This window comes from Sinocyclocheilus rhinocerous, unplaced genomic scaffold, assembly GCF_001515625.1.
Source record: "Sinocyclocheilus rhinocerous isolate Xijiao unplaced genomic scaffold, SAMN03320098_v1.1 scaffold1413, whole genome shotgun sequence".
Taxonomy (NCBI): Eukaryota; Metazoa; Chordata; class Actinopteri; order Cypriniformes; family Cyprinidae; genus Sinocyclocheilus; species Sinocyclocheilus rhinocerous.
In genome coordinates this window covers 551,325-567,728 of record NW_015639297.1, presented here as the reverse complement: position 1 = coordinate 567,728, position 16,404 = coordinate 551,325, and the positions used below count along the sequence as shown (strand labels likewise).

At 34.4% G+C, this 16,404-nt stretch overlaps 1 protein-coding gene across 1 annotated transcript in view; it reads right to left on the bottom strand.

The window, feature by feature from the left end:
• Positions 1–16,404, bottom strand: part of LOC107751122 (sodium/calcium exchanger 1-like) — a 41,944-nt gene that overhangs the window by 13,970 nt on the left and 11,570 nt on the right. The window contains exons 3-4 of the mRNA XM_016566730.1: positions 5,283–5,389; positions 392–460 (exon numbers count right to left, since the gene is read on the bottom strand). Coding sequence (XP_016422216.1) covers positions 392–460; positions 5,283–5,389 — 176 coding nt within the window. The remainder of the gene's footprint in view (positions 1–391; positions 461–5,282; positions 5,390–16,404) is intronic.

Genomic DNA, 16,404 nt, shown 5'->3' with positions numbered 1-16,404 from the left:
TGTTTTGTTGTGGCTTTCCGTTGTGTTGTGCTAATTTTGTTGTGTTGTGGCTTGTTTCTGTTGTGTTGCAGCTTGTTTCTGTTGTGTTGTGCCCTACTGGGCCACTGTACCTTTAAGATAAGACAATAAAACAATTCCATATAAATCTATCAGCATGTTGCATTGATTAAAAACACTTTTCACATGATTAAATGCATGCGTTTAGTTACACTAATGGGCTGATGATCTATTATGACTGTTTACATCCTCACAATTGCTTAATGAAACAAGATGTTGGGTTAATTGGCTCAAACATGCACACACCATATGAGATCACACATTTATAATGACGAAAGGAGAATGAATTAAGGAAAAGAAAGCGAAATGGATGAACAGGAGAGGAAGTGGATACCTGTAATGCTGATAATGGTGGAGGGGATTGGTTTGTCTCTACCCTGCACTTTCCGGTACACATCCCTGCCTGATGAGCCCAAACACATTAACTGAACAGTGTTAGCACAGATGCTAACAGATCTATGCAGCTTTATCTACGATGGTACACAACTAAATAAAGTTTTATAAAGCAGATGACAAAATGTCAATTATCTCTTGAGAGATCAGTGCAAATACGTATTGCCTCTTTGATATATTATAGTTTGATAGACATTACAGTGTATAAAGTATATACCTTTTTATGACATTTTTAAAAGTATAAGCCTACAAATATTCCATTTAACCTCAATTAATTACTTTTTGATATATTTCATTATAATATGTAATTATTTCATTAAATTACTTCATTTATTCTGTTTATTATACTTATATATATATATATATATATATATATATAAGTATAATAAACAGAATAAATGAAGTAATTTAATGAAATAATTACATATTATAATGAAATATATCAAAAAGTAATTAATTGAGGTTAAATGGAATATTTGTAGGCTTATACTTTTAAAAATGTCATAAAAAGGTGAAATAAGTCATAAAGGCTTTGATTAAGATAATGAACACTCTGATGATGTAATAATTATTAGCAAACTGCAGTTTATGACACATGACGTCAACTTCTAGTATGTAAAATCAACCACACCTTTGCCTGAATAGAATTCATTCAATTCTTCTACCTGACATCTGCTAATTTTAATATGCACTGTTCTCTCAGGGATGACATTTTTCAGCAACAGACACTCCTTGGACACAGTATTCAAAGTGCAAATTTTTTTTTGGGAATCAATGTGCACGTCACAGTTGAGCGAGTTTGACAAGACAGTTACGAAAGCACTGACACGTTAGCTACGGCAGACTAGCTGCATTCTTATCAGGAACCAGCCCGTTTGCCTTTGGGAGTAATGTCAATGATGGTTACTAAATAGGTGACAGTGGGTTGTGTTGTTGCCCATCACACAATGTCTTTGTGAAACTTTCTGGCATGCAGCAAATGTGGCATTTCAAAACAATCAGCATATCATAGAACATTCAGGGCACTGCGACAGAAATCAATCTTAACTTAGTGCTTTGTATACAACTTGAAAATTAGACCGTAATAATGTTTTAATTGAGTGCACAGGCAAGTTAGTTTCAGAAATTGAAGTTAACAGGTTTATTTGCTATTAGAGACATGGTCTGTGTCTGAAACCTTTAAAATATTGATAACTAAAGAAGTTTGTTTGTTCGTTTATTGTTAGTACAGGCCAATTCACACTGCACTGACAGACGCGACCAATGTAGATAACCAGATTATAGTACATCACTTCTCAGTGTTCAACTTCAGTGTTCTTAGTGTTCAATTGGCGAAAACAAGCTCCAAAAGACAGGGGTAACACACTGATCAGACAAAACCTGATGAAGTGTCTGTAGCAGTTTGCCGGTGTGGTGTGAATTGACCATAAGAATAAAAAAAGTGTCTGATAGAGTGGTTATAAAAAGTAATTAAAAAAATTTTTTTTTTTTAAATGAAAACAGTACTTAGAATTAAAAATTATTTATTAATTATAAAAATACAAAATTTTAAATAAATGTATTTATAATCAATTTAAATTTCAATTCAATATCCTATAATTAAATTTCTACAGAGAAATAAGCATTGTAGTCAATATTTTCAGAGACAGTGAGAAACTATACATGATTTTATTATTTATTTTATTTATAATAATATATTTTTATTTAAAAAAAAATAATAAATGTAATTTATAGTACAGTTATATATATAAATTTCCATCTTGATACAGTATACATTTTTACCCACTAAGAAACAAGCATTGTAGTTTTTTGGACACAGTGGTGAAATAAAAATTTTAAATATTATTTATAATTCATAATAATACTTATTTAATTACAAAATACAAATAAATTATACAAAATTTTGATTCAGTGTATTTTCCCCCCATTTATGAATCAATTTCTACCAAAAAAAGTAGCACTGTAGTCATTCTTTTCAGACACAGCCATGACAAGCAAAATCAAATCCCTATAATCTACTTGACTGGTCATGTAAAGTATTTTTTGCTGTGAAAGTTGCTTAACAGGAAAGAAAGCAAAGCAAATTTGACACTTAGTACCTATCTCTGGTCCTATTTGAGTAAATGAGCCTATCAAGCAAACACACCAAGCCTCTAGTTTACGCAGTGTGACAAACAAAGGCTCCAGCTCATCATCAAGCAAACCAGTTACTAAACACACCCAATGTTATATTTAGTCTTCAACTAGGTGAAAAGTAACATTTAATCTCTTACCATAAAGCTTCTTATCTATCAAAGAAAAGATTATCATCAAAAAGATTAAATCTATGACTCAGAATTCATTCGCTTGGTTAGCTAAGCAAGTTAGCTTAGGTAGCTTGTAATGAGTTAGCTGAGCAGTTCCAGTGAAATATTACTGTACCTGTCTTCACGAATCCACCTAAAATCATAAAAACACAGCAAAAATGATCTCACTCTTTGTTCATTTCATGTTTTACAGATTTTTAATAAGGAAAGAAAATGATGTCAGTATAGGCCCAAATGAATGTGTAAATACGTGTTAGCATAATTTGACTGTTGGCTATGCTGTTTCGCCAGCATGACCAGCACCAAAACAATATTAACCAGCATATAACTAGCATTAGCAACCAGCATGGAAAGTGGTCTGGTCTTTGCAGCATGGAGAGTGAAAAAGGAACCAGATTGGTGGGTGATCTTATCAGCATCAGCAGACAATGTTTGATTGAATTTGAACAAAGGGCTTGTACATATTAACAAATAAACATCTGCATCCTCATGTGATGAGCTGAACATTTTTAAGTGATTTACAGAAATAAAGAGCAGCGAAAAAAGAGACAGCTTACCACATTCATGCAGCAACATAGCTGATGTAGACAAATGAAGAAGAGACAGGACAAAAAAGCAAAGAAAAAATGGAGATAAAGAAAGAGCAAAATTATTATGAATGAGCCAACAGAGTAACACAGACAGGGCTGTGTAAGAAATTTGTGTTGCTAAATATAGATGACTCCCAGTGGGACTGGGGCTTAGAGAAAGTCTCTGAAATCTGACTGCGAATTCAACAGAAACTGGTGGAAATCATCAACATTGAAAAACAGGGGAGTTCTGAATACAAATTATACTCCATTATATTCTCTATACATTGAAATGTTTGGAGTCAGTGAGATTTTTTTCAGTGTTTTTTGTGAAGAAGCCTCTTATGCTCGCCAAGCATGCATTTGATTGAATACAAAATACACTAGAAATAGAAACATTAATACAATTTAAAATGTCATTATATTCTAAAAAGCTGAATTTTCAGCAGTCATTTCTGCAGTCTTCAGTGATCCTTCAGAAATCCTTCTGATATGCTGATTTGCTGCTCATTTCTTATTGTCAATGTTGTAAACAGTTGCGCTGTTTATCTTTGATGCTTTTTTTCCAGGATTCTTTGATAAACAGAATGTTCAAAAGAACCGCATTTATTTGAAATGTAAATCTTGTGTAACAATGTAAAAGTATTATCTGCCACTTTTGATTAATTTGATGTGTCACTGCTAAACAAAAGGATTTTCTTACTTTTCTTATTTTCTTAAAAGTACATTCTTTAAAAAAAAATCATACTGACACCAAACTTTTGAACATTAGTGCACATAGTAGGACATTCAGTTGAACATATTCATTTGGTTTGATTAATTAATTAATATATATATATACACTGCCACAATGTCATAAATTATCTTCATTTAGGGGATTCATTGTGATTAATTAGATGAATTATTGAGCATATCATAATAAGCCCTACAACATTTAAAAATTTATATTAAAAAATATGAAATATGAAAAATGAGTATGATGTCAACAAAAATCTTATATCATATTGCTGAATCAATCTTTTTCTGTCAGAAAAAAATATTAAATCTCATAGGCACATGGAATTTGGCAAGAAACTCATGTATCTGCTGCTCATTATGGTTTCAATTGTCCTTGCCTCATCCTGGCCTGAAGGAACGGTCCCTACAGCTTTACTCCTGGCCAGAATCCTCACATTAAAAGTCAGCCAGTTATGCCTACTCTCTGAGAAAGCTCGTAACCTTTGGCCAGGGGGGAACATGAAAGATAAATCCACTGAAATTGAGCAGCAAACAGGAAGAAAACGGCATTACTGCAACAGTAGAACGAAAGTAGAGGATCAGCTTTGAAGGAGGAGCGGAGGAAGGGAAAGACAGAAGCCAGAATAAAGGGCAGCTGCAGAGACAGGAAAATGCTTGTTTCACTCGTTTCTTTACTATCTTTCACCTGTCCATCCCCTCCTCCTCCATTCTGGTTCCTGCAGCTCTATGAAGAAGTTTGCATGCTTGTCATACTCCTCATGGTCAAGAATTTTAACCTTTATGGTCTTCCTGTGGGGGGAACATAAAATCACATTTGAGGTTTGAAGTGTGCTTGTGTGTTCAATTTTAGGCATATCAGATGCCTCCAAGTAAATGAGCCAATCAAATCTATGAATAATTATGACACAAGACTCTCTTTTCTCATTTGATTCATCTGTCAATTTTGCTCCAGAATTCTGTAATGGAGAAATTATTATGCATCCCACTCTTCAGAAGTCAAGAATTGCATAGAATCGGTTAAAATTTTGGGTCACAAAAGGCCACTGAGATAAGAGTAACTAGATAAGATACTATTTTAAGCATACGTTAGGTCTAGAGATGTTGTAGGCCAACTAACAGTGATTCTTTGGCCTGTTGGCTTTGCATATTATTAACACTTCCTGTTCAGCCCAGAAGATGGCAGCACACCGAGGCTGTTACAGGGCAGACGACATCCCACCTTTTCTCTCACTCATTTCCACCAATTGTGGCTCTCCAATCTCCAGGAAGAAGTTCTTATTCTTTTCATACTCCTCGTCATCGATTATATTGATCTGAATAGTGTTGCTGAAAGAGAAAGAGAGAAAGAAAAAGAGCACAAGTTTGCAGACATGAGAGAGGCACAAGGAAAGGCAAAGAGTGGAAGAGTAGAGTAAAACATGCTAGAGAAATAACCAAAAGCAAAGAAAAGCTAAATGAAAGAGTATGGACAATGGAAATGTTGTAAGCAACATAAAAAGTTATTAAAATGTTAAAATCTAAAGGAACAGTGCACTCAAAAAAATAAAACTGTCATCATTATTATTATTTTGTTTGTTGTTGTTGAACACAACAGGAGCTGATATGCAGGATATCCACAATGTTATTTTCCATACAATGTATGGGATAAAAAAAATAAAATAATAAGTGACATATTGTGGTCAGTCTGAATGAATTGCTCATCTGCACATGCTGTGCATGTTTATTATCTATCCATTGACTGTTTTATATGCTCACACTCGCATTGAGCAGAATACATAATATAATGTGAGAGAGTCAAGGGCAATGGAAAGCATTTGAAAAATGATCTGCAATCACAGCTGTGTTTACTGGAATATACTGGCCTAAAAGCCCTTTAAGTGCTTCTGTCTGGTTTTGAGAATAATATAACAACAGGCTCTCCCTCCATCTCCCTTTATTGTTACTTTTTAAAAATAGTATCAATTTACTTTTACCATTACACAATGCACTGTAACAAGCCACTGCCAAAAAATATATATAAATACATATATACATATATATATATACATATTACTTGTGGTTTATGATGACGTTTTTATCAGCTGTTTGGACTCTCATTCTGACGGCACCCATTCACTGCAGAGGATCCACTGGTGAGCAAGTGATGTAATGCTAAATTCTCCAAATCTGTTCTGATGAAGAAACAAACTCATCTACATCTTGGATGACCTGAGGGCGAGTACATTTACAGCAAATTATCATTTTTGGGTCACCTATTCCTTCAGGAAGGATTTGTCTGACCGACATTTATGATCATGATATCCAATCATGCAGAAATTGTTTAAAATGAGATTACGTCTGCCAGTTTTAGCCAGCACTTGCTATTCGTGTATGCAATGCGCATCAGATAATCAGCGAACAGCCTGTGGGCGGCCAGTGGGCGTGTCATCTTAGGCTGAGACTAAGACGGAACAGACAGAAAGCTAAAACACCTCCCTTGAAATACTCTCTACCTTCATCCAGGCATGTGCTCAAAATAAACCCTTCCTGCTGTCTGTGGGCATATAAGCTCCGCTTGTCACAAAGTCACAGAGACTGAAAAAGCGTAGTGGGTGATTCTATGAAATGGGTGCCTCTTTCAGCGTGATCATAAGGTGATTTTTAAAGAAAAGAACATTTAAAGAACATTTGAATAAGATTTTAAACATTCTGTCAGGCACATAACGTGTCGAAAGTGTTTTGAATTTCATCTCAAGCTAAAAAATTACATTTTCAATACATGTTGGCATTTAATTATGCATTCAGATTGTTGATAGTTTAACACTTTAATTAGCCTCAAGGTACAAAGTGATCTACAAACATTCAATTTTCAACTGTTTCATATACAAAATCACAATAATGAAGTTGAAAGTTAAAGATTAAACACAACATTTAATGACAAACCATAAGAAAAGTGATAAAAAGAGGATACTTTAAGTTTAGTTTGTGAAAGAGTTATACGTTTTTAATTATTATTATTATTATTTAGGAAGTTTTCTTTTTAAAAATAATTTCCATGTATTTTGTTTTCAAAACGTGTATATTTATAAGAGCAAGACAATGGATGGGGACAAGCTAAAAAGAAGGCATTTTCATGAAAATATGACCTAAAATATAATCCAAAAATATATTAGTTACAAGAAAATGTCCACATTAACACATAGTAAAAGCTGGCATCAGCTACTTGTGACTGTTTACACATTTATATGTGAAGAACACAAAAAGCATTCGTTTTGTAAAATGACCCTAGTATTTTCGAAACCAAACCCTAGCTAATCTAGAATGCATTCTATAACATTTAATTTCATTTGGCACGTAATTATAATTTTAATAAGTAAAGTGCAGACAGGTTGCTCTTTTCCTCTTTCATGCCAATAAGACTGTCCATCTGTCTTTCTGTGACTGACAGCCTGTACTGACTCAAACCACAGACTGATAAACTGTGACAAGAACAAAAAGGACAAATAGAGAAAAAGCCCTACAGATGGAAAAGAACACAGCGCCATAGTGTGTCTCTGTGTACATAGTATAGGTTTATGTAATAGTAAGAGTTTACAGGGCCCGGCCCCAAAGACATGCTGCACGGTGTTGTATTATGGCTTGTTTAATGTGCAACAATGCCAGACATAATTTACTAAATCCTAACACTTTTCTTCTATCATAAGATGGAGTGTTTTTAAAAGTTTTAAAACAATAGTTTAGTATATAGTTTATATAATCAATTCATACATGGTATATCCTGAAATTAATAACGACTCAAATGAGTGTAGGAATGTACTCCCCTTTCTCACCCTTTTCCCCATTTGCCCTCTGATTCTATAGAAAGCAACATAAGCAGTCTGTCAATTCATTTTATGGGACAATCCACAAGATACCATTCCCATGTTTGATGATATCCAGAGGCGCTTCTACTGCAGCAATGCTTACCAAATATGGAGAGTAAACTAATGTGAAGAGCGGTGGGTGCTTCCCTTATACACAATTTACTCTTACTTCCAGCTCTGTCATTTTACATACAACACCAGAAATGATTCTTGACTAAATGGGCAAAACACAGAAATTGATAATAAAAACAATGCCAAATGATAATAATAATAATAATGAAACCAAAAACAGAAATTTAAAGGAAGTTTAAATGGATAGTAATTTGTTTAAAATACTTGTATGATTCACTTTCTTTCTTTCTTTCTTTCTTCTGTGGAGTTTAAAAAAGTTATTTATTGTTAACTAAAATGAAAACTATTAAAATGTGTTTCCATTAACTTAAAGCTGAAATAAAATAAAATAGATTTATTAGATGCAAAAAAATAAATGTTTTCATGGCAACTAACTAAAATAATAAAATACATAAATAAAAATAAACAAGTTGAAGTTGAAGTACTAAAAATAAAATAAAAATAATCTAAAGCTAAATGGAATTATTACTGTAAACAAAAGCGAATAAAAACGAATTTCAGTAAATAAACAATTAAATTGCTGTCTTTTCTTCCGAAAGCTATCATATGGCTTCAGTATTATGCAATATTGTGCATATTGAATATTGTGTAATATTGTATGTCCTTTAATGAGGCTTTTTGTCATTTTTGGAGCTTGACAGCACCTGGTCCCCATCCAGTTTCATTGTATAGAAGATTGCAGTTCAAACATTCTGCAAAATGTATCCGTTTGTGTTTCACAAAGAAAGTCATACACAGTTGAAACAACATGAGGGTGAATAAATGACAAAATGTACATTTTGTGGATAAAATGTTCCTTAAAAAGTTTATATTAGCACCTTCTATGTTGTTAACATCTTGTTTAAATTGAGCTGTTATGTGCTGTGATTTTGAATCATAATGGTTTGGAGGCATAAATAATATGATGTCAGCAACAAATATGACTTTAAGTGCTAAAGTCATAATATAGGCCTTTGGCTGTTGCTTTAATCAACAATGACCTTACGCTAGTGTGCAAACTACATGAATGCGTCTATACAGTTTTATGACCAATGAAGAAGCAGGGTTCACTACAGATTTTTCATAAATGTTTGTTTAAGCAACTGTGTGTGTGTCTGTGTTAATATTTCAAGTTTGAGTAAAAAAGATGCCAGCTGGTTTTAAACAGGAAGGCAAGGACAGAACTAACCTGCAGCACAAAGCGCAATTTGAAAAATCACTGTGACACCGGCTTGAAAAAGCCAAAGACCCATTTTTGCAGGTTATAAAGCAAAAAACAATGTTGTTTGGTACAACCACAAATTGGTAAGTAGATCTACAGACAGACAGACAAACAGATCCTTATATAATATTACTCAACGTGTATATACATAACACAGCAGGCATCCATTTGAACAGTGTCAGTGCAGTAAATTCATCAGACGGAAGTGATGTATAATCTGCATGCAGGAAGCCAATTATATTTATTCTGTTAACAAGGCATCAGTATGTCAGCTGAAGCATTAGAGCCGCATTGCTTATATTTACTCCAGTTATTCTGCTCCGGATAAATTGTACAGAAAATCCAAGGTTAATGTAAACAGACATTGAAGGATAAATGCAGATTTATGTAATAATGTTTAACTGTATAATGTATAATATAATGTATTGTATAATGTACTGTATAATGATTAACATATTGCTTTATTGTGATGCCTGATGAAATATTGGTTAATATTTCATCAGGCATATTGGTTAATAACCTGATCTCGAGAGTCTTCTGAATAATTTAAGAGTCTGCAAACAATGCATATTCTTTCATTTAAGTGTTTCTTCTAGTGCGCTAAGTCAATATAGCGCAGTTAATTAAAAGGGTAGCCTGAGCTTTTAGCCTGTGTTTTTATTCAAAACCCAGAAGGTTTATGTTATTACACCCAGATGGTAGCATAAAAGTGATTAAGCAAAAATGAAATGATACATAGAATAATATAAATAAATACTGCATTAATGCCGTTTAAAAAAAAACAACAAAAAACAAAGATGTAAATGAGGCAAGAGAAATTTTGATTTAAAATATTTCATTTAATACTGAAAATGAGTGATAAAAAAAGTTTAAAAAATAAATAAATAGAAACTCTATTTGCATGCAAAGTCTAGTGTTGTAAACCCCAAAACAGGATTATTATCGTTAACTTATGCTAAAACTAAAACCATAAAACCCATTATCATCTAAAAAATGTACACATTATTTTATTTCAGCAACATTTCTCATTTTTGCTTAGTTTAAGCTGAAGTACTAAAATAACTAAAACTTAAACTTAATAAAAAAATAAGAATTTTAAGAAGCCCTATAATAAGACCAACAAAACACAACATAATTACTAAAACTTCAATTAAAATTAAAACTAATGACACTGCTGTATTGAATAATTTATTTGATATTACTAATCTATTCGAATCAATTGTGTGTAATTTATGCACTATTTATGACATACAGACACAAGGAAGCTGTCTTAGAAGACAGTTATACAGAGCTAAAATGTTCAACTACGACTGCTTTTAGTGGCTTATCTGGTTTGTGATTGACCCATTGAAATCCAGTTTAATGCCATGAAGATTTCTCCACTCAAAAGGCTAATCAGCACCAGCGCTTTTCAAATCAGAAAGCCCCTGGCTCTTGACTCTCAGATGTTGACTGTGAGCTGGAATATTCATTAGCTGTTTGCCCTAGTCCACGGCTGAAGCCATGCTACGACGACCCATGGCTTAGTAAGCCTATTGAACTGATGCGATGTGTAAAGCCAGGACTCATATGGGGCTCAGGGTGAACCCCTGCTGGGTATTGTTACCAGAGCCAGGAACAGACTGCTACTTTCCCTTCCAAGAGCTGTAATGGGATAAGATCCGTTTTTCTGGCTGCCTTGAAGTTTCTAGCTCTCTCTCTCTCTCCTTTTTCTTTTCCTGGTGGTTGATTACAATAGAATGCCATCTGATCAGTGTTCATTCACAGGCTGAAAGAACTGACTGAAAAATGATCAGGCGTTTTATAACCCAGAAGTTAATGGACAGGATTACACAAGCGTGAAGGCTGCTTGTCAGACACAGGTCCAGATCTACAGCAGTGTGAAAGACACGAGACGGGGGAAAGATGAGAAAGAGACTGAGGGAATAAAAGAAATACTGGAAACACTGACAGTTTTATAGAAGCAGGATGAATCCATATATATGCTCTTGGCAGAGGCTTTCTAAGCGACTTCATATAACATATTATATGGCATATTAAACTTAAACGTCATATAATATTATACAGAATTCAATATAGCTCAACTGGTGCTAACAACACTATAGGGTAATAAAAAATTACTTTTATTCATTGAAGCTGAAATAAAATAGAACACAAATGTTAGAGGAAAAACTTTAAAACAAGAATTAGAAATGAAGAAATCCTGCCAACAAATGCAAAGGTAAGTTTACGTTGAAGTATTAAAATTAAAATTAAAATAAATTAAAGCTAAATGGAAATGTTTAAAAAGACAATTGATATAAAAAACACATAAAACTGCTAAAACTAAAATAAAAAAAATAAATAAATAAAAAAATAAAAGCCAATTCAAAAGATTATTAAATAGCACAACAGTATATAAATAATACTAAAATACTAATATATACTTACAAATGAGAAAAAAAAGTGCAAGACATTTAATTACTAATAAATTCCCATCTTCCTTTGTTGAATGGCATCAGCTTGAATATTATGCTTAACATCTCATTTTGAAAGAAAATGAAAGAAGTGACAGAACAAAATGAGGCTGAGTAAATCATGACAAAAATTTAATTTATGATAAAAATGTAAACTATTTCTTTGAAGGCTGTAAAAAAAATAGGCAGACATTTGTAAGCTGCAGGGTGAGAGATGACAAAATCATATGTGCTTTAATGACACACATTTCTCTCAAAGCTATAGCTGATCAGCTGACATGTAACTGAGGTGACATGACGCTAAAGACTGAGATTAGAGACAGGAGAGTGTTCTTTGAGACACATCAAGATAAGCCCTTTATGTACCCTACAACACCTGGGACAAGCCACACACACTCAAATACACACATGCTAAAATTTATGCCCTTGATATTCAGATCGCAAGAAGTCTAATCCACTTATCTTGATAAAAGTATGTAAGATATTGGTCAACATTCAGCCATTATTAAACAGAAAACACAACTCATCCACCAACATTCAAAATATGACCTTAAATGTCAGTTTTATTTAATTTACTGCCCTGTTTGTCATCAAAGCAACAGAAATAGATCATTTTCTGTTGACCTGACATCGTCTGTCTGTTCTCCCTCCTGGGGCAACTGCAGACGGAGATTCAGGGCTATGAGAGCAGCTGAGTTTGGATCAGCTTCCCCTGGCAACATAAGTATTTGCCCTAGGAATTGCTGCGGGCCCAAGTAGGACCTCCACCGGAGCAAAATCCCAGCAGAGAATATCTCAAGAAGTTCTTTTGATGGCAAGTATACTGTCTGCCTCTCACCATTCGAGGTCATGAGTTGTTTATACATTGCATTAAAATCCAACTCAACACATTGTTTACACAATGAATATGCTGATCTGTTGTTTCTACATTCTATGAAATTGTGACTAAATTATAAAAAATAAAAATGATTTGAATGCAAATTATTATTTTTTTTAGATTTGCTAAAGAAAATGAACTCACCCTCAGGCCATCCAAGATGTAGACAAGTTTGTTTGTTTAGCCAAACAGAAATTTAGCATTATTTAGCATCCATTCACTGCAGAGGAGGTGATGTAATGCTAAATTTCTCTAAATCTGTTCCAATGAAGATACAAACTCATCTATATTTTGCATGGCCAGAGAATGAGTACATTTTCAGCAAATTTTAATTTTTGGATGAACTACTCCTTTAAGAATCAACTGATACCAATCTTATAACCAAAACTTACTGAGTGCATTTTAAGCATCAACATTACAAGAAGTCCACATGCAACACTCTTGACATCAAACTTGGCACAAAAGTACTCAAACCTAAATGTGATACTCTGAACAAGCAGCTCTCTAAATCTGGCACATGCTATTGTCAAACCCTTTTATATCCCATCTGTCTGGGTAGAAAGAAAGAAATCAATGTGTGCACAAGTTTTGGAGTCTATAATCTTCTCCAGGCAGATTTTTTTCAGCAGGTTTTTACAGTGCACTTGACAGCTGTGAAATGTCTAGCATACTTCAGAAAGAACTTCAGCCTGTGCTTGGGGACAAAATGACAGCAGGAAAAGAGTGTCAGACGAAATGTCATGCTTTGTACAGCTCAAATCAACTGATGGAGTTGAAGCATCAAACTGTGAAAATGGACCTCAGATTTGATGAACAATGCACCTGCACAAATCCTTTAGACAAGATTAATTATTTGTTTAAATATACAGTACACAATATTAGTCTCACTAGATCTCTCTTGCAACCTTCAAATTTCAACATAGAAATATTATGTTAAACATAGGAAGCAAGTAGGAGCATCGCAAACAAGCTGCAATCTTGGGAATTAATAGATTTAAATGATTTTACTAGTGTACAAATAATTCTAATTAAACTCTTAGTAGGCAAATCAATGTTTCTCATTGGTTTACTCTATAGCCTAAGCATTCACAAAGAGTAATTACTAGCTAATAAAAATATTTTGAGCAGCTATTTTCTATAAAAAAATTCCAAAACGTAACATTACATTTGAAGACTTTTTAAAGAAATATACAAATTTTATAAATAAACTTTTTAAATAAAATATGTTATTTCCAGGTGCTCTGTGTCAGTGGGAATCCTGCTAGGCAAAGCAACAAAAAAATGTTGTTGGTGTACTTTTAAGAGTCCAGTCCAGTCAATATTTGAGATTTTTGAGATAATTTAGGATGTCTAGTCACTTGTTTATTTACTGGCGCCTTAACATGCTCAATTTCCTGTGACACAATCTTTCCATCTTTTCTACTTGTATCCCGACAGCTAAAATGGGAACCGAGTAGTCAACGACATAGTTGGTTGTATTATGATAAAAGGTCACACTCTACATTCAATCCGATGTCTTGTATGTATGCACTCTGGTATAGCATATCTCAGATGAATCAGCGGTGACATTAATCTTCATGCTATTACTCCTGGCATGACAGCTACAGAAACATGTATGACTCACAAAATGTTGTCATTTCCAGGCAGTTTAACATTTTTTGAGGTGTGTAAAAGTGTCATGACCTAATATAACCTGTGGAGGCTCACAGGGTTCTGTAATTGGACCACTGTCATTTTGTAAATACTGAACACTTGATCTGTATTCTTTGAGCTGTAGGTCAGGTGCAGCAATTACGTATTTTATAAACCACATTTTTTGAATAACACAAAGTACATCTTCAGAAACACAAAGACCCAACTCAATGTGACCAAGGTAGGAGGACAGATGGCTTATTTCAAAACCAGGTTACATTCCCAATCCTCTTCTTTTTGTCTACCACGTTTACCCTAATCTGTTCAATGGCTTAAGAAATGCAAAATATTGTTATTTCTCGCTAACAAATCCAGGCCTGACAGTGGAACTAAACCAAAGCTTTTTGAAAAGATATGTCTTAATCATATTACTAGCTCACATGTATGGTGGCAAATAATTAAAATTAAATTAAAATAGTTTTGTCTGTATTTCTTATCAGCGTAGTCAACAAAGGAAGAGCTTCTTCCAAACCCCCCCAAAATTTGATTGCGAACCCTGACTCTTCCGATGAAGACTCTTCTGACCTGCCTGAAGAAAATAAGAAGGTGAAAAAGAGAAAAAAAGAAAAAAAAAAAAAAAAAAAGAAAGAAAGAGAGAGAGAGAGAGAGAGAGAAACTTCAATAAAGCTTTCAGGAGACAGGTGGTAGGAGAAAGGGGAAAGTTCATTTATAAGGGCAATAGGGGAACTTTTTTTTTTGTAAAGAAAAACCTTTCAAAACTAAAATGGAATAAAAAGAAGACGGATGAGAAGCCAGCCTTCATTTCAAATAAGCTGGGCACTAAGTCATCCATCCATTAAGCAGTGGTAAATATAATTCCATCTCCATTCTGTCATTGCTTCTGATGGAATGCTATCATTCCCGGGCGGAAAATATGGAAAAGTTTTTTAACAACTTACTGCATTAAAAAGTCCCTTGTGACATACATCACAGCCTGACAACAATGAGCCTTTGGATTTAGTCAGAAGTAATTTCTTTGTCGGCCTAAGGGACACTGCACAGCAGCCGCTGCACTGCTTTCTAATAGAAATTCACAAATGTGATTATTTTTTGCCAGATTATTATTTTTTGTTGGAGGGAAGACATAAGTATATTCTCTAACTGTTCTGGATGACACAAGGAAAAGTATTTCTGTCACAGTGTCCATTATTGTTGGATACCATTTATAGACCCATGTTTGCAACTTCAGGGATCTTATCTATGCACAATCAGCTTGTAACACTCCAAAGAGAAAGGAAAATTTGAAATCGCATCATATGACCCCTTTAATACACTCAAGGATCTCTTTACTACATGTGTACAATGTAAATATTTATAGGTGATATTAAATGAAAAGCATTTTTGCTAAGCAGATGTATGAACTAAAGCACAGTAAAAATGTTAAGACATGTTTATCACAAACCCTACAAAAATTTTTATGTATTTATTAGCAAATGTGGACAAACATAATACAAAGTTAATGAAGAATCATTCTGTGCACTAGGGGTCGCTATGGGGAACGGTATACCCACGCCACAATGCTGAGGCGAAGTATGGCAGGAAACCTAGAGGACGCAGTGTCTCGTTCCCTACTCAGGGAACCATGGTTACATAAGTAACCTGAGACGTTCCCTTTCATGGGAACTTCGAACTGCGTCCTCTAGGGGTCGCTATGGGGAACAGTATACCCACGCCGCCATGCTGAGGGGAGTGCATGCCAGAAACATGGCGAGCACTAAGTACCAACTCTACCATAGCAATGGGAGTTGCTCCTGGGACGTTAAGACGGCTGTCAGTGACATTATTCCCTACGGCCAAAGGCCTAGGCTACATACCCCAAAAAACGGACCTGTTAGGGCCAGAACTCCTGGGCCCGAGGCTTGGAGCTCAAGGCTTGGAATCAGGAATAGATTCCTTTAAGGGAATACGACCAAGATCCTAGAATCATACTAAGTCTTGGCCTGTCACACAGGGGCTACCGCATGCTCTGCATATGCTGAAGGAACTGTCTCAACAGACCCCTAGTAGCAACACCCTGTTAAAGCAGGTATCCAGAGGATACATAGGAGGAGTGATGCCCAAGGCGGAACCGGGGTTTTAAACCACTCAAGAAAGAGCACGAGGCTGCCGCGCGTAGCTCTTACCATACAGGATTTTAGAAA